This window comes from Grampus griseus, assembly GCF_964374135.1.
Source record: "Grampus griseus genome assembly, chromosome: 8".
In the NCBI taxonomy this organism is placed as follows: domain Eukaryota; kingdom Metazoa; phylum Chordata; class Mammalia; order Artiodactyla; family Delphinidae; genus Grampus; species Grampus griseus.
Window position 1 is genome coordinate 11,697,299 of NC_139002.1, and position 27,742 is coordinate 11,725,040.

The following is a 27,742-nucleotide window of genomic DNA, read 5'->3' on the forward strand; positions in this document are numbered from 1 at the left end:
GACTGTGGAATTTCAGACAAGAGTAGAAGCAGAGTGCTTTTGGAGCACTGGAAAAAGTGATTCATTCTCACTGTGGGAAGGCATGGTGAAGAAGTGAAAGGAGGTGCTCCCAAACTGGCCCTTCAGGAATGGGAGGGATTTCCATAAGGAGAAAGCAGAGTGAGCTCCATCCCAGGCTGAGGGCCATGCGTGAGCAAAAGCAGGGAAACTATGAGCTCCTGAAAGACAGGCTATACAGAGGGCTCACCCCTGTGTCCTTCACAGCCGCTCCTCTAGTGCCTGGCTCTGCCTGGATCACAGCAGGTGCATAATAAATGTTGAGTGAGTTGGACAGACCATGCTTTCATGCATGCATGGATGAGTGAAATCAAAGTGCAGGCCATGTCCAAATAATAGCAAGTCATCCAATATGGCTGACATTGGTCTCCCAGTGCATTTCTGTGGATCCCAGAGGGTGGTTTAAACAATGAGCAGATCTGGTTCCTGAGGCCCTGGGTCTCCCGTCTCTCGCCATGCCACCGCATCATTGCGATGTGTGAGAGATTTGTTTGGAGTGAGGAAAGCATATTTTTGTTTGCATTTGCTTAGCACGTTGATGTCGCACATTTTGCTATGAGATGTAAAGTCATCTGCATGCACCGGTTGTGCAGTAAGAGAAAAGTCAAAACAAGCGTCAGGCGGGGTGTCAGCCACATGGCCCAGGCAGACTGTCATACTTCTTTGCCCGTGATCGCTGCCACCTTCTCGCTCCTCTTCCCCTCACTCTTCCTTGTTCCTGAATCCCCACACCTGCATGTACAGTTCTAAGGGTCTCATTTCTAATCGGCTTAATTATATGTCAGACAGTGTCTACACATCCTGCAGATCCAGGATGGCGGTGCCCACACCATTCACCCCGTGGATAAACAAACTTTGCATCAGTCTTGACTGTAAGTAGGTGTGGGTTAAGAATCCTCAGGAAGCCATCCTATCCTGCATCATAGTATCACCTAAACAATAAATTTAGCAGTGTGCACAGGCCAAATGATAATATTTTCTTTTTATCATCTAGAAATACCCCCATTCTTTCAGCTCCATTTCATCCAGGTCAACATGAAGTCTATTAATGTCCTGAAGAACATAGACTCATGTTACCAGTAGAGATAGCTGTGATACAAGGGGAAGGAGTTATTAATTTGGAGTCAAGGAGACTTCATCTTGAGTAATCTGTGAAATTTTGGGTCAACCACTTAGTTTTTCCCAAACTTATAAGTAATATAAGAATGATAATAACATCACAGGGTTATGTGATGTTATTATAAAAGTAAAGGCCATTCATACTCATTCATTTATTCAAAGAAACTTTAGTTAGTGTTCATTTTGTGCCAGAGATTACACCAGGCCTCAAGATGGAGCAGATGGCAAAGCAGACTTCGTTCCCACCCTCATGGAACTTAAAGCCTACAGGAAGAACAGATCATCCTCAGGTGTGGTGACGACTATGAAAGAGATGTACGGGTACTTGGAAGGGTACATTAGCCAAGAGGGAAAAGAACATGGGAAGGTTCTGTGCCACAGAAAGCATGACGCATTCATGGAGATGAAAAAAGCCACGGATGGATGAAGGATCACAGATAATGAATGTGAGAGAGCTTAGTAAACAGAAAAGTACTGTGCAAATATGAGGGATTTCATGCTAACAGAGATAATATCTTTTGGAAAAGATCATCTCCAATGAAGCTCCTGGCAGATTGGTAAAGGAGGTGTTTAGAGACAAAAGAGACCATTTCCACGTCTTCTCAAGTCTCATCTTGTAGGCAAGCATCTATTTTATCGACATCTGAGGCTAGATCCACAGAAGAATAGATCAGGAGCATCCAGTGATTATAGGAATGATAAAGAGGAAAGCTTGTACAAATGCCCACTGCCTTCTGGGTGTCCTCTGGCAATGTTCAGGCCGTTCATGCCCAAGTTCACAGGCTGGAAGATTTCATTCCATATACGTTTTCCTGCTGCCACATCAGGACCCTGCCATCCAGCACTTGTACTTGTCCATTTATTTTGCCTTTGTTTTAAAACACTGAACCTGATTAGAATAGATTTGCTCACATACTGTAGACAAGGACACATCAAAAGTCACACACCAATAAGTTGTTCAGAAGTTCCCCCTTAATCCAGGACTCTCACAGCCTCTGGAAGATGCCCATTGTAGGCTTTGCCTATCTTTGGGTGCTACTGGAAGGCAATCATGGCTGGTTAATCGTCTGAGTGTCAGGAAGTTCCTTTCTACTTCCAGAGAGCCAGAGATCCATGGAAAAGACTTCCAGGGTCTTCTAGGAGCCCTCTTACCAGTTCAGGTGTCTCTCCTGTGACAGACCTAACAGGTAGTCAGGAAGTCTCCGAATGAACACTTCCAAGGACTGGGGAGCTCACTACCTTGCAAACCACCCACTCCTTGGTTGAGCCACAGGCCTTCACCCTGGTTGCTCCATGCATTGGTCTTAGCTCTTCCTCTGCTAACCCAGAGAATAACTGTTTCTTCATTCAACATTCATTTTTTGAGCATGTTCCTGGCTCCCTCTTATGTGACAAGATTCCATACAAAGACATGTAGAACAAAGCTTCCTCCTTAAGAAGTCTACCATCTAATGAATTTAGTACACTCCCTGTGTTAGTTTGCCAGGGCTGTCATAACAAAGCACCACTGATTGGGAGGCTTAAACAACAGAAATATATTTTCTCACAATTCTGGGAACTAGAAGTTTGAAATCAAGGTGTCAGCAGGGTTGTTTCTCCTGAGGACTCTTCCCTTGGCTTGTAGATACCATCTTCTTTCTCCCTGTGTCTTCACCTGGTCTTTCTTCTCTGCATGTGGGTCTGTGTTCTAACCTCCTCTTATAAGGACACCAGTAATGTTGAGTTAGGGCCCACCTAATGACCTCATTTTAACTTAACTACTTCTTGAAAGATCTTATGTGCAAAGACAGTCCCATTCTGAGGTTATGGGAGTTAGATCTTCAACATATAAATTTGGGAGGGAGGACACAATTCAGCCCATAACACTCCCCTTTGCTTGTGCAACTCTTCAAACATTTTAAAATAGACATCATATCCTTCCGCTAAGCTGCTTCTTCTTGAGGGTCAACATTCTCAATTTCTTTGACGTTTTATTCCACTGTATGGCCACCAAACCCATCACTGTCTTTGTTATTTTCCCATAAAGACACTTTTGTTTATTATTGTATCCACTAAAATGTGGGGTCCAAAAAGGCACAAGGCAATTGGATTGTTGTCTCCCCTGAACTGGTGACACTAAATAACTATCGATTTAGCATTTGGTTAGGTGTGTGTTTCGGTAACCATCTTGTACATTAACTCATACTGACTTTGAAAACAACCAGAATCCTTGGATGTTACAGACTGTTGTTTGTCATATAAACTTCTGTTTTTATCAATAGTTTCTTTGAAGCAAAGTATAAAATTCTGTGGTTATGAACGGGTTGAGCAGGGTAGGGACATGAACAGTCTGGAAGCAGACAACTAGAAACAATACGCCCAGCTTGCCAGCCTTCTATTAATCAAACCCTTTGAAGATAGTGGTTTAATCAGGCAAGAATCTACCTAATTGCATTACCATTAGGCCCATATTATTCCATGTTACCTTGGAATCAATGATCAAGTATCTTAAAATTCAAATATGTATCTCTGTGGCAGCGTTTCCCAAAATGTATTCCAAGGAACATTTGATCCTATGGAATTCTCCAATTAAGGATGATCAAAAACTTGTTCAAAGCAGTGTGACTATTTCTTCTTGAAGATGTCTAAGTTACATTGTCATATAAAAGGCTATTAGGTGTTCTAGGGTAAAGAAACCTATTTAACTTTATATAACACTGCTTCACAAACTTATTTGAACATGGAACACTTTTTAAAGTTAATACATAATAACATCAATAGAACTCGTTTCTGTTCAGTGTACTTTGGGAAACATTAGTCTCTAAGCCAAGCTTAATTTTATCCATAGAGTTTTTATTTTCATAGATTTCACGTAGCCTTCTTATAGCCAAGCAAATGCCAAAACATTCCCTCTACAGCTCTCCCCTGTTCTCTGAGCCTGTTTTTTTTTCCCTCTATTTTTCCTTTTCTCTCCTTTTTGCACATATGTAGCACTTCCATCAGTTTCCATAAAAACATGCAAATAGCAGATCATACAGGCTAATGGAACTCAACCCTGGGGCCATGTACTCCACGTGGGCAGTGTCAGGTGAAAGGTTGTGATTAAAGTTTAGAGGATAATCAGATTTCTGGGAACAACAGGGGTTGGAGTTCAGTCAGAATACAAGGCATGGCCAGATTGCCAGTGCTGGGGGGGTGCTCATGGGTGATGAGTGAGGAAGGAAGAGAGAAAATTCCAGCAGTAATGCTTCATTTAGTATTGGACATTTACTCTGCACTGGACACTGTACTGTGTTCTGGACATTACAAGCAAATAATCCATATTCCCTTAGAGTTCATTGTCCAGTGGGAGAGACAAACAGGTAAACAATTATAAGTCATGGTAATAAATATTATAATAAAAGTGGGTTTAAGATGCTGTTGGAGCAAAGGAGTAAACTTATGAACCCTGCCCAGAGAGTCTCATTCTTGCCTCCATCTTCAGCCTTAAATGTGCAGGGGCATTGACATTGTGTAAGTGATTGGGACTCCATCAGAAAGGGTAAGAGATGCCCAGGTTATTGGGCATCTCAGTGCACTCCAGCGTCCCACCTGAAAATTTTGTGTCAGAGTCAGGGAGAGTCAGGAAGCACAGAATCAAGGCACCAGCCAAGATGATGTCATAAAGCCCCTAAAAACAAAGACTTCCTGGTTTGATGACTCTGAATAATAATTTTGCTCCGTTAACTGCCAGGTCTAGTACCTGGCATTGGAGCAGCCCTTACAGTTCACAAACAGCATTCACACCTCTTACCCTCAACAATCCTGTAAGGTTCTTGAGATTGTCCCAATTTATAGATGAGGAAAAAGCAGCTCAATGAGACCAAGTCATACATACTACACCCACAGTAAGTGGAAGAAAAGAGAAATTAACTCCCCACTTCTTCAGACATCAAGTTCAGTTTTCTTTGAAATGAGGAAATTTCTGAGAGGATAAGAGAAATAGCAGAGGAAAAACCTGTTTAGCAATATTCCCAAAGGTCGATGATGAGAAGGGGGCCAGCCAAGGAACACAGGGTGGAGACAGTCGTTAACCTGGATCATAAAGAAAGAACTGCATGAGAACTGTCCCTTCCATAAAGTTCAAAGTAATTAAGGGAGAGGCATACCCCAATAACAGTTCCCAAAGTAAGGAGCATCCCTGCCTTTATTTTACAGGTGAGAAAACTGAGGCATAAAAAGAAAAAGTGAGTTGTCCAAAGACAGTTTCTAGGCTGGAGATAAACTCCATCTGCCCCGCCATGAACTCAGGTGCAGTCACAGGCTACCAGCTCCCACTCACCTGCTGTGACTCCCTGGGTAGATATCCTTTCCCACCAGAGCTGAGTGGTCAGTGAAAGAGAAGACATTTCTTCAAAAGAAGTCATCCTTCACGCCACGCCACTTTTGATAGCAAAGAGAAGCCAGGATGTGAGTGCCTGTGGCTGGCATCTCAGGCTCAATCAATTCTTTTCATCTTATCATTGAGAAAAATATAAAAAGAAAGCGGGCACACAATAGGGATGCGTTAACGTAACCTTTCACAGCCTTTTGCCTGCCCCATCTTCCTCCACCCTCTCCTATTCTCTGTGTTCTTGGCATAATTCTTTCCCAGCAGCTCCCTTGAGCACCTTTCTGCTCATTACTTTACTCTACATGCCTAGATAAATCTCCAGATGATTCACTCCCTCCAAACCCACCTAATCTGATATGTCAGGGGATTCCTACAAAGAACAATCAAGCATTTGCCTGGAGGACTAGTGGACTAGATTTCTTCTGTTTTAATTTATAACATGAAAGAAGGAGCTTAATCTACACCAGGCCCCTGGGAACCCCACTTAATAGACTGTGCATCAGGGAACTTTCCAAAGACTGCTTTGGAAGAGATCTTCCATCCTACTGGAATATTCTTTGATCAACTAACCAATGTCTAATGTCTATTTCATGTCTCAGTGGCTTCTTGTTGTTGACCTGGGTTGTCCTTTCATTCGGCTTATTGACCACTTTTTATGAGACAGGTTGTTATCAAAAGGCTATATGCACCTTCTTCTTATCAGAGGACAGAAGGAAGTATCTAGGAAGGGCATATACAACTCATCCATTTCTCTCACTTCTCAATATTGTGAGCAATTGCTCAGAGATATCCATAGAAGGTCTTGTTCCAGTGGTGTGGCCAGAACATCCTGCAAGAAAAAGTGAAAGAAAATCATTTCCTCCTCCTTAAATATGATCCAGTCTAGTCCCATCCTTCAACTTTGAAATTCACTGAAATTAGAAAATGGTGCTTTCAGTGGATAGCCCTTGGAGCTATAGATAGAACGAGTGTAGTCAAACCTGGGAAAGGTAATCCTCCAAAGCAGTATTTCTTCAACTTGATCAGTGAATAAATGTCTTTTTATAGGAGAACAACTGTCGTGTAGCCCCATGTTGACTTCACTGTATTTTAATGTTTCTTAAATATATATAACTGTTAAACTAGGCATAAACTCCTTATGCATATTAGCCCTTAAGCAATACAGTCAAAATTAATTTGCAAATAAAACTAAAAAATTAATACTGGAATTATTACCATTAATTTAGTATGACATACGACAGCTTGGTAAAAATTAATTTTTGCTCAGAATGTGAGTGTGATTCCAAGCGCTATGGCATATGTACTTGCTTTTGAGTTTGGTCTTCCTCTGCTGTCACCTGCTATGCAATGACTCCAACCCTTCAGTATTTCTCTTTATGACAATTCTAAGAAATCACCATTTCTTCAGTACACGTTGAAGTCCTCTGGTTTTCACTAGAGTGCAAGTGAATTCTACCTCACCCCTCTTCTCATTCGTGAAACATACTCCTTGGCCCTAACGCAAATGCAATTGGAGCATTGGAATCACGTGGCAGTTGTCAGTTACGAGGTCTTCCAGATGCCCCAGAATATGTGCAAATGTGTTTTTAATATCATCGAAATGAAAATATGACATAGAAGACTTCTCATGAAAAACTTTTGACTCTCCAAGAATGTGCCTCTAGCCTCCCATGGAGGATCCGCTTGACAAATATGACCAGGGAACCACCCGAGCTCCTTCTGTCAGAGCCCATAATGACACGGGTCCTATACCACTGTCCAGACAGAGCTGGCCATGCTGCCATCACAGAGATGGGGGAGATGAGGAAAAAGGCACGGCTGCGCAGACTCAGCCATCTCCAGAATCTTCCAGGTGGAAATCAGGCAGGAACTCAGTTCATTTGGAATATTTTGCACTTGCCACAAATGGCTGAGAGACTGTTATGATCTAACCCTGTGTAGGATGCTTTTATGGGATGTCATAAAAGAGAAAATACACACACACTGGCCAGCAAGAGAGCTGGGATGACATAATGGCCGTTTTCATCTATAATTTCAGTGATTATATAGATGATGAATAAAATCCAACTACAAGTGCTTTTTTATTATCTTCTCGATGGGGTAAGATCTGAAAGCTTGACCCCTGGAAAGTAATAGCCTCTTTTAGATGTATCCAGAGCTGGAATAAACCTGGGAATCTGGACTTTGACCTGAAACTCTTAAAGAGAATGCTGCTTATCACTCCCCTGGGGACAGAGAGAGTTTTACAATGAGATCATCTTACACTGGAGGAATAGTATAGATGACTCTTAAAAGTCAAAGGAATCTACCCCAAGATGGCTTCTACTGGGAGCAGCTGAGATATCAGATGGGCAGTGCTGAGCTGTTCACCAGGGGCCTCCTACCTTGACTAGGATAGAGGAGAAGGGCAGAGGTCAATCTGCTGATATTCCTGACAAGGAAGCAGGGCGTTCTATTTCTGTATTGAGGTCACTAGATAGAGCCAGACCTGAGTCATTCTTCCCAAAAGGTTTGAGCTCAGATCAAGTCCCTAAACGCCAGCAAACCAATTTCTGGGCAAACTACCCTAACCATACATCACATTAGCTGTCCTCTAGCCAGGGTGGCCAGAATCTGGGTTCTTTCCAATAGAGTGAAATATCTGGGTAATACCCCTGATGGTCTAGCATCCCTGGGGGAAGTACTTGGGCATTTACACCTGTCGACTGTCAGGCATTTGTAGTTGGAACCAACATCACTTGTAATGCTACCTGATTGAACCAAGAAGATTTCTCCTAGTAACTTCTGCCTATCTCAAGACTCACCAACCATCCAGATAACTCGAGGCATTATTCCCTCTCAGTGGGTTCAGCTAATGTGTGCTGAAAGGGGAAGGCAGATCAAAGGGTAGAAGTGGGCAGTTGCGAGAAAGGGTTTGCAGGTCTCTCACACCTCTGATGGTGATACACGGGATCCATTAGAGAGATACCTCATCATCTGTAGCTGTCAAATCCAAACTGTCCTCTTTTAAGAGCCAATTTGTTTTCTTGCCAGATCAGTGCTCTTATCTATAATTGTGTGGACCAGAAGCAACAGCCAATAACCAGTTAACATGCAATTCAATTTCAGAAAAGAAATGTCTTAATTCAAACATTTATTGTACAAGTGTGAAATGCCCTTAGTGAAATTAATAGAGGCTCAGAGACTATAACTTATAAATCAGTTTGCCTGTGTGGAGCAAAATGATAGAAGGAAATAATATAGCTTTTGGAACAGACAAATGCAGCTTTGCTCAGTCTTGATTTTTCACACTGTGTCTGCTGTCATTACTATACTCTGATGGTAATGGTTGTCAACATGCCTAGATCTTAGCCAGTATAATAGTTGGAACAACAGTGCAAGTTTCTAGTGCTCCCACTGGTCATAACTTCTGACCAGAATGATGCTCCTCTGCCTACTTATTACACCCTCCTATACTCTAGTCTTGGTCCCCAAACAGGTGTCTCCAGATGCCCGTCAATCTATCATTAGATCCCATCCTCCATTTTTCATTTGAAATGGACACAAAGAAATATTTCTACTTTTTTTTTTTTTTTTTTAGAAATATTTCTACTTTTTGAGACACCCTTGTGTTGTACAGAGGCTGTGCTCTGATTCACACTTTTGTGTATAGCCAAATCTTATCTGCCTACCATGGTCCAATACATTTGCTCGTGAAGCAAAATGTCACTGAAAGTGCTCAAAGCAAGTAGAATTTTCAGTTGAGAGCAGAGCATAGCTAGCTGTTCACTAAGCCTGTATACTCTTTTTCCTTGCCACATAGCTAGGCCATACCCTTTCCTTACTTTTCTGTTGGATGTGGCCGTGTGACTGAGCTCTAGCCAGTGGAATTTGAGCCTAAGTGAACACAAGTGAAGTGAAGATGGGCTTGAAGTCCTGACCCTAAAAAAAAATCTTTCACATACCATTAACTTGACACAGATTGATGATGACAGTTTTGGAAGCCAGAGTGTTGATGATGGAGTAGTAGGTGGAAGAAACCTGGGTCCTTGAATCACCATTTGGGGAAAAGATGTGCATCAATCCGGAACACCTATTTTATGCTTTATCTGAGAGAAAAGCAAACTCCTTCCATATTTGAGCCTTTATATCATTTGGGGTTTGTTTGTTGCAGTAGCAAGCGTAAAGGCCAATAATACAATGTGTTCTACTGAATATAATGGGAAAGAACAGTCATATTTCAAGGTTCCTAACAGTTTTAGGATGTTTTTCTCCCAAATGAGTGTTTTAAAAAGACGACAGCGTCTTCATTTGCTTTGAGATTCAAGTTCCTTGTCTGAGAAGAAAAAGAGAGAGAGAATTTTGGACTAAATCTTCATGAATCCATATTGTGCTACTATTTTTTTGCTCCCACAGTCCTCTTTTTTTTTTTTCCTTTGAGAAATAAAATGGAAAACATAGGACCATACAATGAGAAATCTCCTTTTTCCAAGTAGGATGGAGAAAAGTAAGGAGGCCAAGTCAATGTAAAAACAAATAAATACAAAATCTATTAGAATTAAACCAACTAGTTACACCTGGCTTTAACATTGCTTTGGAGCTTTTTATTGCTGCATAGAAGTATGTAAACAACGGTATATTATGAAGAGAGGGAAGGGTAGAGGGAAACATGGAGGAAGGAAGGGAGGAGGGCAGATACAGTGCTGAAACTCAAGTAGGAAACAAAGCAACATTTAGCATTCATTCCATGGCTCTCTAGCCAGTCATCTCAGATAGAACGTGACCCCACCTGTTAACGAAAAGAGCTATTGTTTGGTTCCTGCTTGCTCAACTCTTGCTCCTCCAACAGACGAATCTCACATGTACGTGGACACATACTCCCACGCAAGCACACGTCCAAAAGCAGGTCATAATATCCTTCAGCATTAACTCCAAGAATTGCTACACTGTTAAATTCTGTCTTCCAAACAAACTTAACCTTCACGTGTAAGTGATTTGGCATTACATCTCTTCCTATGAAGGAAAAAAAAATTCCACAATGCACAGCTTCTAATTAGTAATCCCCAGTACTGAGATGTAAATTACATTAAGTGTTTAAAATATTTCTGGACACATCTTAATCCAATAATCCTTTCTTGACTCAAGAAGGGTCTTAAAAAATCGACGGCCATTTATCAACCCAAGAGAGCTAAGACCCACAATTCAACAACACACTGTTTTCATGAGAGGCTCCCCTGGTTGGCATGATACTGCAAAGCACTGTGGAATGCCAAACACCCAGCTCTTTGGATTAAAAGCACAGTAATTCCGTGAAGTTTTTTGTCCTGAGTTGAGAGAATGGTTGTGTAGTGACTCACATTTCTTCAGACTTATCAGAGTAGCATTATGTCAAATATTTCATAGAATGATCTTTTCTCTGTCTCTCTCATGAGAAAAGGGAAAATTTAAGGTGGTTTGTGGATCTTCCCTTCAAACTTTCATAGCTAAAATTTAGTTTTAATCTGTAACGTTAAAAAGATTTTTAAAAAAAACGAACTGAACTTTATGGAGAAATGATCTGCCTCACTCTTGTCCAAAGTTAAAAGGGTTTCAGTAACAAGAAGGGTCCTCTTACTTGGTCCATTCAACACTGAGCATGATCAAGATTCCAACCACACTTCTAGGCATAGCAAGTGGAGAATGAAGATGTAGTAGGATTCACCCATGCCTTCTCTCTCAAATGTCACTGCTTTTTACCCAGCACTGACATAAGGATAAGAAGGACTGCAGCTCCCAGGAGCTCTGAGCTTGATCGTCAATGGCCCATGAGCATTCTCTCTTGAAATGTTTAATCAGACACAGAAGAACAAGTCTGACCTCAGAGTGGAAGGCTCCAAGGCCATGTTCTGGACTCAAACTGAATAGAATTGAGTATGAAAATCACTTAGGACATACAATTCACATTTCTTCCCATTTGCCTATTTGTTTAGTCCCTCGTTTCATTCCACAAAGGATTGAAACAGACCCTAGGGTAGGGAAGGGGAGAAACCATCAATGTAAATTTATAAAATAAAAATAAAATATCAGACTGAAAGAAAAAGGCAGTACAAATATGTTAGCCATAACATAGATGCCATGACAGACAGTCCTGTTTGGTCCTGGCCAAAAGAAAATATAACCAGGAATGTTCTTCAAGCTTTTGGTCTGACTGAGGTTCTCGAAATTTTAGAAGATGAAGAAAAATGTAAAAATAATTTTAAAATAATTTGTAATCCTATTACAAAGAGGTTTAGAGCTGTTAATATTTTGGTGTGCTTCCTCCTAGTTTTTTCTCTTTCTCTCTCTAGATATACATGGATAAATTATATCATGTGCATTCTCCCATGTCATTAACTACTTTATGCAAACATGATTTGTAATGGTCTTAAAATTTTACATCATATTCCAGACTCCTTATTATTAGACATTTTGATTGCTTCTAATAATTTGCTACAATAAACTCATGATCAAGACACTTATACATAATCTTTTCAGACATTTCTCATAATTTTACAAGGATATATTTTTATGAGTAGAGTTACCAGGACCAATGGTAGAAACTTCTCTGTGGTTCCTGATAACTATTGTCAAGTCACTTTCTAGAACATCTGTAGCCATTTTCATTTTAACAGCAATTGACAAGAGCAATTTCTCAACATTCTTTAGAAAATATTATTTTAAAAAATTTTATTAATTTGATAGGTGGAAAATAGTATTTCATTATTTTTTCTTTTCTTTGACTTCTAATGAAATGGAATACTTCTCTTCTTATATTCACTAAGCATACGTTGTCTTTTTTGGAGGATAGCCTATTTATGTGCTTGGCCAGTTTGTATTTAATTTTTAATATGTTTTTATTGGTTTCTATTTTTCTGTTTTTTAATACAAGCTTTCACATATTTTATTGTAGTTATTTATATTTATATTCTTGCTATGCTTTGAGTGGATGCTTTTATTCTTTATATTTTCTAAATATTTATAGTAGAAAAGTAATTGAATATCATATATGTGCTTTGTTACCTACCACTTGATCCAATGCTGTTATTCTAATTCTAAAGTATTTTGAAAATTATGAATATTAAGTTTCTTCCTTTTGAATAATTTTATTTCTGTTTCATATGAAAGCATCTTCCCTCTCAACTCCTGCCAATTTTAATGAGCTTGATATTTGTAATTAGCAAGATATATTTTTCATATTAAGAAAGAACACTGTCCTACTTCACTATGATTTTCTTTTTCAATACTGGATACTAAAATTTATCAGATGTGATTGATATGATCATGTGGCCTTCCACGTTTTGACTTTTTGAGAGATAGTTTTTTTTTTTAATAAACTTGGATTCTTTTATTCAGGAATTCACTCTTCTATGTCAATATGGTTTTTTTAAACCATACTGTTTAACTTCATTTATTGGTCTGTTTAGTTTACTGCTTATTTATTAGTGTTTTATTTTGAATTTTTTATATCCACATTCATAAATTCAAAATAAAATTCCATAGTATTATTATATACATTATAGGTAAGATTTTTGATATCACTTTTATATTAAATGAATTAGACATATTCATTAATTTATTAAATTTATTTAGCTTATTATTTCATTATTTAGTTTATTATTTACTTTATTAAATGTATTACATATGTTCAATATTTTTCTCTGCTCTTATACTTTTTACAGTTCATATTATTTTTAGCATTTAAAAGAATTTAGTGGAAATATCTGTCCCTAAAACTTTTATCTAATAGAATAATTGCTTAATAATCCTTTGAAATACTTGCCATATTATTTCATCCATAAAATATTTCCATTTTTGCTTGAATCAACTTTGATAATTTGTAAGTTCCCTAGACATTTACCACTGTATTGTGTTTTTCAAAGTAGCATGAAGTTTCACTTACAACATTTTCATTAAAATTATTTTAATAATACATAGTACATATACAGCATTACATATCTTTTCATTCATTCTAAATGTGATGAATTTTTTTCTTTATTTTCTGATTAAAATTTACTCATATTTTTTCTTTCTCTAATTTATTTATTTCCATTGTTTTCTTTACTATTTTATTCCTCCTGCTTTCCTTCAGTTTTCTAGCTAGTTGACAAAATGATTATATATTTTTCATAACTAAGTCATATTAGACAATGAATTTACTTCTAATTAGAAATTTGGCCATATCCTTTAAGTTTTGGTAAACAGTTTTCATTGTCATCGTTTTGTAAATAGATTGCAGTTGTAATTTTTATTTCTTTTTTGATATACTCATCCAAGGATGATTTACCATGCTTTTGTGAACCACCTTCCCCCTAAATACACATACAGCACTCTTTGGTCTTCATTAATATGACCTGAACTTTAAAAATATTTTTCAAGAATATTTTCAGAGAGATATTCAAGATGGCAGAGGAGTAGGTGGACGTGGAGTTCATCTCTCTCCACAGATGCATAAGGAATACATTTATAGATGCAACAGTTCTCACAGAACACTGGCTAAAAACTAGCAGAAGACCTTGGACACCAGAAAGGACTATAAAGATCCCATCATAACTGGGCTACCCCTCCAAAAGCAGAGGCAGCCAGAGGACGTGTGTGCACCAGTCCACATGGGGAAGGAGTAGGGATGGAGCCCAGCACCACCTCCTGGTTCTCCCTCCAGGGAAACCAGGAAAACAAGAAGTAGCAAGAGCTTGAGAAATGCCTGGCTTTGAATTGGAGACTATTCACCTGCCTATTGCTTCATTCCTAGAAATTTCATCACAACTAAGTAAGAAAAAAAAATACCTGAAAGAAAGAAAACAAAGAAAAAATGCCCCAGAATTCCTAAAGAACAGGTCTTAGTGCTCTGGTGAGGTGTCAGGCCTGAGCCTCTGAGGTGGGAGAGCCGAGCTCAGGACATTGGTCCACCAGAGACCTCCTGGCTCCATGTAATATCAAACAGCGAAACCTCTCCCAGAGATCTTCATCTCAATGCTAAGACCCAATTCCACTCAATGACCAGCAAGCTCCCATGCTGGACACCCTATGCTAAACAACTAGCAAGACAGGAACACAACCCCACCCATTAGCAGAGAGACTGCCTAAAATCAGGACACCCCAAAACACACCACTGGACATGGTCCTGCCCACCAGAATGACAAGATACAGCCTCATCCACAAGAACCCAGGCACCAGTCCCCCCAAACCAGGAAGCCTACACAACCCACTGAACCAAGCTTACCCACTGGGGGCAGACACCAAAAATAATGGGAACTACGAACCTACAGCCTGCGAAACGGAGACCCCAAACACAGTAAGTTAAGCAAAGTGAGAAGACAGAGAAATACACAGCAGATGAAGGAGCAAGGTAAAAACCCACCAGACCAAACAAATGAAGAGGAAATAGGCAGTCTACCTGAAAAAGAATTCAGAGTAATGATAGTAAAGGTGATCCAAAATCTTGGAAATAGAATGGAGAAAATACAAGAAACGTTTAACAAGGACCTAGAAGAACTAAAGAGCAAACAAACAATGATGAACAACACAATAAATGAAATTAAAAATTCTCTAGAAGGAATCAATAGCAGAATAACTGAGGCAGAAGAACGGATAAGTGACCTGGAAGATAAAATAGTGGAAATAACTACCGTAGAGCAGAATAAAGAAAAAAGAATGAAAAGAATTGAGGACAGTCTCAGAGACCTCTGGGACAACATTAAACACACCAACATTCGAATTATATGGGTCCCAGAAGAAGAAGAGAAAAAGAAAGGGACTGAGAAAATATTTGAAGAGATTATAGTTGAAAAATTCCCTAACATGGGTAAGGAAATAGTCAGTCAAGTCCAGGAAGTGCAGAGAGTCCCATACAGGATAAATCCAAGGAGAAACATGCCGCAAAGACACACATTAATCAAACTATCAAAAATTAAATACAAAGAAAAAATACTAAAAGCAGCAAGGGAAAAGCAGCAAATAACATACAAGGGAATCCCCATACGTTTAACAGCTGATCTTCTAGCAGAAACTCTGCAAGCCAGAAGGCAGTGGCAGGACATATTTAACGTGATGAAAGGGAAAAACCTACAACCGAGATTACTCTACCCAGGAAGGATATCATTCAGATTCGACGGAGAAATCAAAACCTTTACAGACAAGCAAAAGCTAAGAGGATTCAGCACCACCAAATCACCTGTGCAACAAATGCTAAAGGAACTTCTCTAGGCAGGAAACACAAGAGAAGAAAAAGATTTTCAATAACAAACCCAAAACAATTAAGAAAATGGTAATAGGAACATATCAATAACTGCCTTAAATGTAAGTGGATTAAACACTCCAACCAAAAGACATAGACTGGCTGAATGGATACAAAAACAAGACCCATACATATGCTGTCTACCAGAGATCCATTTCAGACCTAGGGACACATACAGACTGAAAGTGAGGGGATGGAAAAAGATATTCCATGCAAATGGAAATCAAAAGAAAGCTGGAGTAGCAATTCTCATGTCACACAAAATAGACTTTAAAATAAAGACTTTACAAGAGACAAGGACACTACATAATGATCAAGGGATCAATCCAAGAAGAAGATATAACAATTGTAAATATCTATGCACCCAATATAGGAGCACCTCAGTACAGAAGGCAAATGCTAACAGCCATAAAAGGGGAAATCGACAGTAACACAATCATAGTAGGGGACTTTAACACCCCACTTTCACCAACGGACAGATCATCCAAAATGAAAATAAATAAGGAAACACAAGCTTTAAATGATACATTAAACAACATGGACTTTATTGATATTTAAAGGACATTCCATCCAAAAACAACAGAATACACTTTATTCTCAAGTGCTCATGGAACATTCTCCAGGACAGAACATATTTTGAGTCACAAATCAAGCCTTGGAAAATTTAAGAAAATTGAAATCATATCAAGTATCTTTTCCAACAACAACACTTTGAAGCTAGATATCAATTACAGGAAAAAAATCTGTAAAAAATACAAACACTTGGAGGCTACGCAATACACTACTAAATCACCAAGAGATCACTGAAGAAATCAAAGAGGAAATTTTAAAATACCTGGAAACAAATGACAATGAAAACACGATGATCCAAAACCTTTGAGATGCAGCAAAAGCAGCTCTAAGAGGGAAGTTTTTAACAATACAATCCTACTTCAAGACACAAGAAACATCTCAAATAAACAACCTAATCTTACACCTAAAGCAGTTAGAGAAAGAAGAACAAAAAACACCAAAGTTAGTAGAAGGAAAGAAATCATAAAGATCCGATCAGAAATAAATGAAAAATGAAGGAAATGATTGCAAAGATCAATAAAACTAAAAGCTGGTTCTTTGAGAAGAAAAACAAAATTGATAAACCATTAGCCAGACTCATCAAAGAAAAAAAGGGAGAAGACTCAAATCAATAGAATTAGAAATGAAAAAGGAGACGTAACGGCTGACACTACAGAAATACAAAGGATCATAAGAGATAACTACAAGCAACTATATGCCAATAAAATGGACAACCTGGAAGAAATGGACACATTCTTAGAAAAGCACAACATTCTGAGATTGAACCAGGATGAAAGAGAAAATATAAACAGACCAACCAGAGGCACTGAAATTGAAACTAAGATTAAAAATCTTCCAACAAACAAAGCCCAGGACCAGATGGCTTCACGGGTGAATTCTATCAAGCATGTAGAGAAGAGCTAACACCTATTCTTCTCAAACTCTTCCAAAATATAGCAGAGGGAGGAAAACCCCCAAACTCATTCTATGAGGGCACCATCACCCTAATACCAAAACCAGACAAAGATGTCACAAAAAAGGAAAACTACAGGCCAATATCACTGATGAACATAGATGCAAAATCCTGAATAAAATACTAGCAAACAGAATCCAGCAGCACATTAAAGGGATCATACACCACGATCAAGTGGGGTTTATACCAGGAATGCAAGGATTCTTCAATATACCCAAGTAAATCAATGTGATACATCATATTAACAAACTGAAGGATAAAAAACAAATGATCATCTCCATAGATGCAGAAAAAGCTTTCAACAAACTTCAACACCCATTTTTGATAAAAACCCTCCAGCAAATAAGCATAGCTGGAACTTACCTCAACATAATAAAGGCCATATATGAAAAACCCACAGCCAGCATCATTCTCAGTGGTGAAAAACTAAACCATTTCCATTAAGATCAGGAACAAGACAAGGTTGCCCACTCTCAACACTATCATTCAACACAGTTTTGGAAGTTTTAGCCACAACAGTTAGAGAAGATAAAGAAATAAAAAGAATCCAAATCAGAAAAGAAGAAGTGAAGGTGTCGCTGTTTGCAGATGACATGATACTATATATAGAGAATCCTAAAGATGCTATCAGAAAACTACTGGAGATAATCAATGAATTTGGTAAAGTAGCAGGATACAAAATTAATGCACAGAAATCTCTTGCATTCCTATACACTAATGATGAAAAATCTGAAAGAGAAATTAAGGAGACACTCCCATTTACCATTGCAACAAAAAGAATAAAATACCTAGGAATAAACCTACCTAAGGAAACAAAAGACCTGTAGGCAGAAAACTATAAGACACTGATGAAAGAAATTAAAATGATACAAACAGATGGAGAGATATAGCATGTTCTTGGATTGGAAGAATCAACATTGTGAAAATGACTCTACTACCCAAAGCAATCTACAGATTCAGTGCAATCCCTATCAAACTACCAGTGGCATTTTTCACAGAACTAGAACAAAAAAATTCACTATTTGTATGGAAACACAAAAGACCCCGAATAGCCAAAGCAGTCTTGAGAAAGAAAAATGGAGCTGGAGGAATCAGGCTCCCTGACTTCAGACTATACTACAAAGCTACAGTAATCAAGACAGTATGGTACTGGCACTAAAACAGAAATATAGATCAATGGAGCTGGTTAGAAAGCCCAGAGATAAACGCACGCACATATGGTCACCTTACCTTTGATAAAGGAGGCAAGAACATACCATGGAGAAAAAACAGCCTCTTCTATAAGTAGTACTGGGAAAACTGGACAGATACATGTAAAAGAATGAAATTAGAACACTCCCTAACACCACACACAAAAATAAACTCAAAATTGATTAAAGACCTAAATGTAAGGCCAGAAACTATCAAACTCTTAGAGGAAAACATAGGCAGAACACTCGATGACATAAATCACAGCAAGATCCTTTTTGACCCATCTCCTAGAGAAATGGAAATAAAAACAAAAATAAACAAATGGGACCTGATGAAACTTAAAGTCTTTTGCACAGCAAAGGAAACCATAAATAAGACGAAAAGACAACCCTCAGAATGGGAGAAAATATTTGCAAATGAAGCAACTGACAAGGGATTAATCTCCAAAATATACAAGCAGCTCATGCAGCTCAATATCAAAAAAAACAACCCAATCCAAAAAGGGGCAGAAGACCTAAATAGACATTTCTCCAAAGAAGATATACAGATTGCCAACAAACACATGAAAGGATACTCAACATCCCTAATTGTTAGGGAAATGCAAATCAAAACTACAATGAGGTATCACCTCACACAGGTCAGAATGGCCATCCTCAAAAAATCTACAAGCAGTAAATGCTGGAGAGGGTGTGGAGAAGAGGAAACCCTCTTGCACTGTTGGTGGGAATGTAAATTGATACAGCCACTATGTAGAACAGTATGGAGGTTCCTCAAAAAACTAAAAATAGAACTACCATACGACCCAGCAATCCTACTACTGGGCATAAACCCTGAGAAAACCATAATTCAAAAAAAATCATGTACCACAATGTTCATTTCAGCTCTGTTTACAGTAGCCAGGACATGGAAGCAACCTACGTGTCCATCGACAGATGAATGGATAAAGAAGATATGGCACATATATACAATGGAATATTACTCAGCCATAAAAAGAAACGAAATTGGATTATTTGTAGTGAGTTGCGTGGACCTAGAGTCTGTCATACAGAGTGAAGTAAGTCAGAAGAGAAAAACAAATATCGTATGCTAACACATATATATGCAATCTAAAAAAAAAAATGTTCTGGAAAACCTAGGGGCAGGGAAGGAATATAGGCGCAGATGTAGAGAATGGACTTGAGGACACAGGGAGGGGGAAGGGTAAGCTGGGTTGAAATGAGAGAGTGGCATGGACATACATACACTACCAAATATAAAATAGATAGCTAGTGGGAAGCAGCCGCATAGCACAGGGAGGTCAGCTCAGTGCTTTGTGACCACCTAGAGGGGTGGATAGGGATGGTGGGAGGGAGATGCAAGAGGGAGGAGATATGGGGATGTATGTATATGTATAGCTGTCTCACTTTGTTATACAGCAGAAACTAACACACCATTGTAAAGCACTTATACTCCAATATAGATGTTAAAAAAAAGAAAAGAATATTTTCAAGGATAATTCTTGACTTCTGCCCTCTATTTTATAACCAAATATATTACTAATGATATCATTAAACCCTGTGTTCTACTGTCTAAAGATGTAAACAATAGTGGATTACTTAAAAGAACTATTCTTGATCCCATGATATTTTAAAAATTAACAGTTCTAATATAACCTTTGTCTCAGTGCTCTTTGGTTCTGTGAAATAAACCATCAGATTCATAGCATTGAAGTAGTCTGTCCAGGAAACAAGGTTGAAATAATGTCCTATAGAGATTCTAACTGTAGGCAGCAATGGCTATTACATTGGAATCATATTTACAAATACAGTATAATTTTACCACATTTGACACACTTTCCCTTTCATCAAGTTAACTCCAACTTTTCCTTCAAAACTCAGGAAAAAAAAAAAAAAAGAAAAAACCTCAGCTAAAGTTTCTCCTTCTCCATAAAGCCATCCTTAATTTCCAGGTTTCTTGAATGTCCCCTCAAGACTTCCCAGAACATCCTATATACATTACTATCCCAGTTTGTGTCCTGCTGGTTTTCTATGACTGCTTCTTTACTAAGCATTTTAGGGGCAATGCCTAGCCCAGTGCCTGACAATTTATAGATGGTTAATGAAAGTTTTGTTAAATGAGTTAAGTTAATAAAAGGAAGACTTGATCGATTAATCAAGCAAGTATTTCGAGTGGACAGGAACCATTATCTATTTGTCCCTCTCTTTTGATTGGCTCTTCAGTCTTAGTGTTGCTAAGAGAAAAAGTTGGCATGAGACCTCCCTGTGAACTCAGAAAGGAGAGCTGGGCTCGAGGAGAGTAGTCACTTACTAAATTAGTAGATGTGTCACTCTTCGCTCTGGAGACAATGGCCATAGTCCATTGTGAGATTGCTGGGAACTTTGTAACTGCCCCCATATTGGTTTGCCCTTTTCCATTATTTCCCCAGTTTTCAGCAACACGCTCATCTGAGAACAGTCTCTTCACGCTTCAAGACTAGGTTCATGCTCCAGCTCCTTGCCAGTCTTCCCTGACCACTGCCGTGGGAGTGACTCTCTCCATCTCTGACCTTTTTCCCCACATAATGACCCTACCAGATGCTTGGCTTCTAACACTTAACTGCTTTCTAATATATTTTTCCTCATTAACAGAGTTTGAGAGCTTTGCGGATGGATGGAGATCTATTTTTTCATCCCCCATAGTTTCTAGCAAGACATCTTGCACATTGTATGTACAGAGTAAGCACGTTAATGCATGGGTGTATATACATGGGCATGTGAGTGTGTGTGTATAGAATTACACACCACGCAAATACCCATTTCAAAACCTTCCTCCCAAAACAAAATCAGAAGAAAGGGGATGTGGGGAACTTTTGTGCAGGAAAAGTCAAAAATTTCCCCAAACACTTTCAACCTCATTTCCATCTACTCTGCCCTAAAATCCAGAAACAATGTTCTGAAAACTTTGCCTCTTCTTTTTCAGGAAAGATAAATGCAATCAGTTATTATTTACCAAAATATTTCTGTGCTTCCTCACAGAACGTTTATGGTACCTGAGGAAAGCTTAAAACACTCCCCAAATCATCAATAGTTAAGAGAAACCCTCTGAGCATTTAACCCACCTACTTCCCCCACATATATTTATACATGCAAGTCATTGTCTGGAACCAAGAAGTACATACATAAACCCAGGCACACGTGTGCCCACACCCGTGCACACATACATGCACGTTCCTCTTACTGACTTGGGAGAACCCTCCCTGACGGAGTAAGGATGGATCCTGAGAGCTCTTGGAGCACAGTAAGTTTCTAGCACCAGCTGCCATCAAGCACTGGTCCAGACAGGCAGAAGGACCATGTGGCTGAATTTCAGGGTAATTAAGAATGTAAATGGAAGCCCTGAGTGCCACTGGGCACTTAGCAGCATGTGCAAAATTCTCCCAGCAGGTACCCAGGTGGGCACGAGGCCAACAGTCTTTTCACCCCCTGCCACTTTTGGCAAGTGAGGCTGAGCCTGCTCTGGGGAACATGGAAGAGCAGTGGTGGCAGGGAAGATTCTCATTAGGCAGCCAACACATTTTGCTCTCCTTGCTGTAGTATCAGTTGCGTGCTGTTCTCCCCTTAATCCGTCAGCTCTCCTTAAGTCTGTTGGGGTAGTTCCCTCTATTCCTGGCTAGATTATCTGCACAAACAGTTGAGAGGGAGACGTGGTCAGCAGCAATTGCCCTCTGACTTCTCATTAACTGATCTAAGCCTGCTGCCATGGCAGGCAGCTGGTTATTCCAGGTAGGGCGTTTCCCCCAGGTCTCCTTTACCTTTTATCACTTCTGTCCCTCAATTTCTTTTTTTTAAAAAAAAATTTTAGTAGAGTATTGTTGATTTACAATGTTGTGTTAGTTTCTGCTGTACAGCAAAGTGTATCAGTTATACATATACATACATCCACTCTTTTTTAGATTCTTTTCCCATTTAGGTCATTACAGAGTATTGAGTAGAGTTCCCTGTGCTATACAGTAGGTCCTTATTATCTATTTTATATATAGGAGTGTGAATTTGTCAATCCCACTTTCCCAATCTATCCCTTCCCCACCCCCTGCTTTTCCCTTTGGTAACTGTAAGTTTGTTTTCTACATCTGTGACTCTATTTCTGTTTTGTAAATAAGTTCATTTGTACCATTTTTTTAGATTCCACATATAAGCAATATCATATGATGTTTGTCTTTCTCTCTCTGACTTACTTCACTCAGTATGACAATCTCTGGCTCCATCCATGTTGCTGCAAATGGCATTATTTCGTTCTTTTTTATGGCTGAGTAATATTCCATTGTATGTATGTACCACACCTTCTTTATCCATTCCTCTGTCAATGGACATGGAAGCAACCTAAATGTCCCTCAATTTATGATTGGGCTCCATGGTCACAGGACCCTTCCCCGGCATCAGAGAACAGCAAAACTTGGGAGCCAATGATCTTACCTCTTCTTCATGTCCCTTGCTTCTCATCTTAACTCAGAAACACCTTCAATAAGAATTAATAAATATGTCATTGATGGTAGAATTTTAGGTCTTGTGATCACTGGACAAGAGAACAAATTTTACAAGGCAGTCTTCCTGGAGCTACTTGATTATTTGTTGGGCTTGCTCTGATATTTTTATCTCTTTTCCCAGCCCCACCTCCTTAGAATGGCCTTGTTCCTCAGTTTCCCCAAAATATACCAATAGGTATGAGGCTGCTCTAAATTCTGTGCTTATATAGGTAAGTGATGGCTAAGATACTCTCCTCTTCTTATTCTTCGGAAAGAACATTCTAAGAGAGCCTGAAAGAGTCAAGATTGTGACCACAGCAGAAGAGACCTTTTGGTATCAGGCTTCTGTCTACCTTTTCAGCTTCAGTCTCAGGTTCACATATTACACTTCAGCCATGCCAACCAAATTCCTTATAATTCACTGCCTCTATGGCTTTCTACCTGCTATTTCTATCACCCAGAATGGCCTTTGCCCAGACTCTCCCTATTTACATGTCTTCATCTCAGAGCTTCCATGGCACCCTATGCACAATTTTCCTATAGCACCAAACTTTAAGAACACAAGGACAATCAGCTGGTCATTTAGTGTTTTAAGACTCCCCTTTGGGAGAGAGTATGAAAGGACAATTTTATAGAAACCAGGAAGGAAATGGGAAGTGGCAAGAAATGGGTGGGTGCTAGCACTTTGTTGTCTACTCTATCAATTAGAATGATATTGACAGAAAATGGAAAAAAATTGATAATGGCTTATACAAAGTATTTTATTTCTGTCTCATAAAGAAATCACCCCAGGCTGGCAGTCCAGGGATAATATGGTAATTCTGTTCCAACAACACTCCCAGGCTCCTTTCAGTTCATTGTTATATGCTTGCCCTCATATACTATGGTCCAAGATGGCAGCATCCTTACTCTAGGATGCAGAAGGAGGAAGGGCAGAGAAGAATTGAGGGAGGGATATGGACTAGTCACCTCTGTGAAAAATCTCTAGAAGCTGCCTCACATTTTGACTTACATCATAATGTCCAGTCACCTGTGCATAAGGGAATTGGTAAAGGTAGTCATTGTTCTGGGAGAGCATATACTCAGCTAAAATCCTATTACAATGAAAGAAGGAAAGAATGGGTATCAGTACAACTACTACAGTATTATCCTAGTTTTAAGGCAACCTCACTAGCCAATTGAATCTGATTATGCTAGAATATTTCCTTTAAAACCACACATATATACCCCTCCTATTCATTATACTGGAAGTCCTAGCTAGTGCAATATGACAAGAAAAAGAAATGAGGTATTTAAAAAATAAAACACACATACATTTGCCTAACCAATCATCAAACATTTATTTACAGAACTGCACTATTTTTATGAGAATTGTAGAAGTCTAAGACAGAGTCCTTTTATGCACATAATTGAAGCTAATTTTTTGATGAAAACTGTGCCTAAGGATCTATAGCTAGTCAAAAGAAGAGTTTAAAAATATTACAAGGCCAGCTTTTCAATACATTTCTCTCCAGAAGTGCAGACTTGCACATCCATCTGCCTACAGAAACAGAACAGAATTCTGCCTACAGAATGGATCCTTCTGGATTCCTATAGATACTCATGTGCAACACTAAACTAACTTATTGTCTCCCATGACCACTTCTCTAGAACTCCCTATCTACAACTATTGGAATCACTATCCATCCAGTTGTCCAAGTTAGATATCTAGACTTCATCACTCATCTGGACTTCACCTTGACCTCCTAAAATTAATAAACTACTACGTTCCATCCATTCTATCTCCTTCCTCACATTTCCACCAACACTGTCATTACATCACTCCAAGCAACCATCATACATAACTTGATTATCATTGCTTCTCTGATCTTGTTTTCTAGGACTGGCACAATTTTACAGGAACAATAGAACTATAATGTGATGGTTGCTTTATTAGAAGTAAGACCAAAGTACGTAGAGTAGGGAAAAATTACTTCTAGCTTTGATGGGCGTAGGCTTTTGAGAAGTACTTTGAGAAGGAGATAAAATATTTTCAAAGATAAATATTGTCTAGAAAAGGACACTAAGCAGAAGAAACTGCATAAGTAAAAGTATGGTGTTATCCAAAATCAGAGTAGTGTAGACTGAATAGTATATTCTGTAGACTGTGTGTTAGTTTCCTAGGGCTGCTATAACAAAGTACCACAGGGACTTGGTGGCTTAAACAATAGAAGTATATTTTCTCACAATTCTGGAAGCTAGAAATCCAAGATCAAGGTGTTAATAGAGTTGATTTCTTATGAGACTTTTCTGTTTGGCTTGTAGATGGTTGTCTTTTCTCTGTGTCTTCACAAGGTCTTTCTTCTCTCTGTGTGCATGTGTGTTGTAATTTCCTCTCTCTCTTTTTTTTTTCATAAGCAGTGAAGCCAATTTTTTTTTTCCATCTTGGGAGATATGGCCCATTTATTTATTTGTTTTATTTTTTATGGTGTACAACATGATGATTTAATATACATTGTGAAATTATTACCACAATCAAGTTAATTAACACATCCATAACCTCACAAGGTTACCTTTGTGTGTGTGGGGGGGTGTAGTGAGGACACTTAAGATCTACCCTCTTAGCAATTTTCAGTATATAATAGAGTATTATTAACTATAGTCACCATGTTGGAAATGTGTACCCTTTGACTAACATCTTCCCCACCCCTGAGCCCCTGGAAACCACTATTCTACCCTCTGATTCTATGGGTTCGACTTTTTTAGATTCCACATGTAAGTGAAATTATACAATATTTGCTTTTCTGTGTCTGGCTTACTTCACTTAGCGTAATGTCCTCCAGGTTCATTCACGTTGTTGCAAATGGCATGATTTCTTCCTATTTATGGCTGAATAATATTCAACTGTATGTATATACCACATATTCTTTACTGATGCATCCATTGACAAGTTGTTTCTGTATCTTGGCTATTGTGAATAATGCTGCAGTGAATGTAGAAATGCAGATATCTGTTTGAAATACTGATTTCATTTTCTCTGGATATATACACAGAAGTGGGATTGATGGACCATATAGTAGTTCTATTTTTTATTTTTTTGAGAAGCCTCCATACTATTTTCCATAGTGGTTGTAACAACTTACATTCCTACCAACAGTATACAGGGGTCCCCTTTTCTCCACACCGTTGCAAGCATTTGTTATCTCTTGTCTTTTTCGTTAATAGCTATCCTAGTAGGTATGAAGTGATATCTCACTGTGGTTTTGATTTGAATTTCCCTTGTGATTAGTGATGTTGAGCAACTTTTCTTATACCTGTTGGTCACTGGATGTCTTCTTTGGAAAAATGTCTATTCAGGTCCTTTGCCCAACTTTTAATCATGTTACTTTATTTTAATTTAGTTTGCTAGTGAGTTGTATGAGTTCCTTATATATTTTGGATATTTACCCCTTATCAGATATACAGTTTGAAAACATTCTTTCCCATTTCATAGACTGCCTTTTCATTTTGTTGACTGTTTGCTGTAACAGAAGCTTTGTAGTCCCACTCATTTATTTTGTTGTTGTTGCTTGTGCTTTTGGTATCATAGCCCAAAAATCATTGCCAAGACAAATGTTAAGGAGGTTTTTCACCATGTTTTGTTCTGTGAGGTTTCAGGTCTTACATTTAAGTCCTTAATCCATTTTGAGCTTGTTTTATAGTATAAAATAGGGTCCAGTTTCATTATTTTGCATGTGTCCCAAAAGCATTTATTGAAGAGACTTTTCTTTCCCCATTGTATAATCTTGATGCCCTCATTAAAGATAAGTTGACCATACATGCGTGGGTTTATTTCTGGACTCTGTTCTGTTTCACTGGTCTGTGTGTCTGTTCTTATGCCAGTACCTTACTGCTTTAATTACTATAATTTTGTAATGTAGATTGAAATCAGGAAGTGTGATGCCTCCAGCTTTGTTCAGCTTTCTCAGTATTGCTTTGGCTATTCAAGTCTTTTGTGGTTCCATAAGAATCTTAGGGTTATTTTTTCTATTTCTGTGAAAAATGTGATGGGATTTTTGATAGGGATTACATTGAATCTGTAGATCACTTTGGGTAGTATGGACATTTTAACAATATTAATTATTTCAGTCCATGAACACAGGATGTCTTTCCATTTGTTTGTATCTTTTTCATTTTCTTTCATCATTGCCTTATAATTTTCAGTGTACAACTCTTTCACCTCCTTGGTTAAATTTATTCCTAAGTATTGTATTAAGTATTTTATTATTTATGATGCTATTGTAAATGGAATTGTTTCCTTAGTTTCTCTTTTGGATAATTTATTGTTAGGGTACCTAATCTCCTCTTTTATAAGGACACAAGTCTATTCGGTTAAGGCCCTTATTTTTAACTTAATTACCTCTCTTAAAGACCTTATCTCCAAATACTGTCACATTCTGGGGGTTAGGATTTCAACATGAATTTTGGGGGGACAAAATTATCCCATAACAGGCTGTTATACTTCAGAGTCTTGGAGGAACTAGGCTAGAAAGGCAGGTAGGAGTCAGATTCTTAAAGAACTTTGAAGTAAGGAATATGGACATTTTCCTGAACTAATAAACAACACAAAAGAGTTTTAAGCAAGGGTGTGCATCGATCATATGTGCATCTAAGATAACTGACAGTATGAGGTCAGTAGCCCAGACAAAGGAAAACCTGCAGATATTAAGGTCAGTCAGGAGTCTATTGTAGTGAGGTGAGGTAAAGATGATGAAGGTCAGAGTGAAAACACTGCCAATGGGGAGTGGA

General features: G+C 38.5%; 1 protein-coding gene across 4 annotated transcripts in view; it reads right to left on the reverse strand.

Moving 5' to 3' along the window:
* Positions 1–4,037: 4,037 nt before the first annotated feature.
* LOC309826793 (uncharacterized protein) overlaps positions 4,038–27,742 on the reverse strand; it is a 264,733-nt gene continuing 241,028 nt past the window's right edge. For 2 of the 4 annotated variants that reach the window (XR_014297139.1, XM_082661168.1), the window contains 3 exons: positions 6,217–6,356; positions 5,477–5,650; positions 4,038–5,229 (listed from right to left, as the gene is read on the reverse strand). Coding sequence is in view for 2 of the 4 variants with exons in the window: in XM_082661168.1 (XP_082517294.1) it covers positions 6,288–6,356 (69 nt within the window). In the remaining 2 variants the exon portion in view is untranslated. Of the gene's footprint in view, positions 5,230–5,476; positions 5,651–6,097; positions 6,357–27,742 lie in introns of those variants that run through there. The other 2 variants (XR_014297140.1, XM_082661169.1) reach the window with 2 other exon arrangements.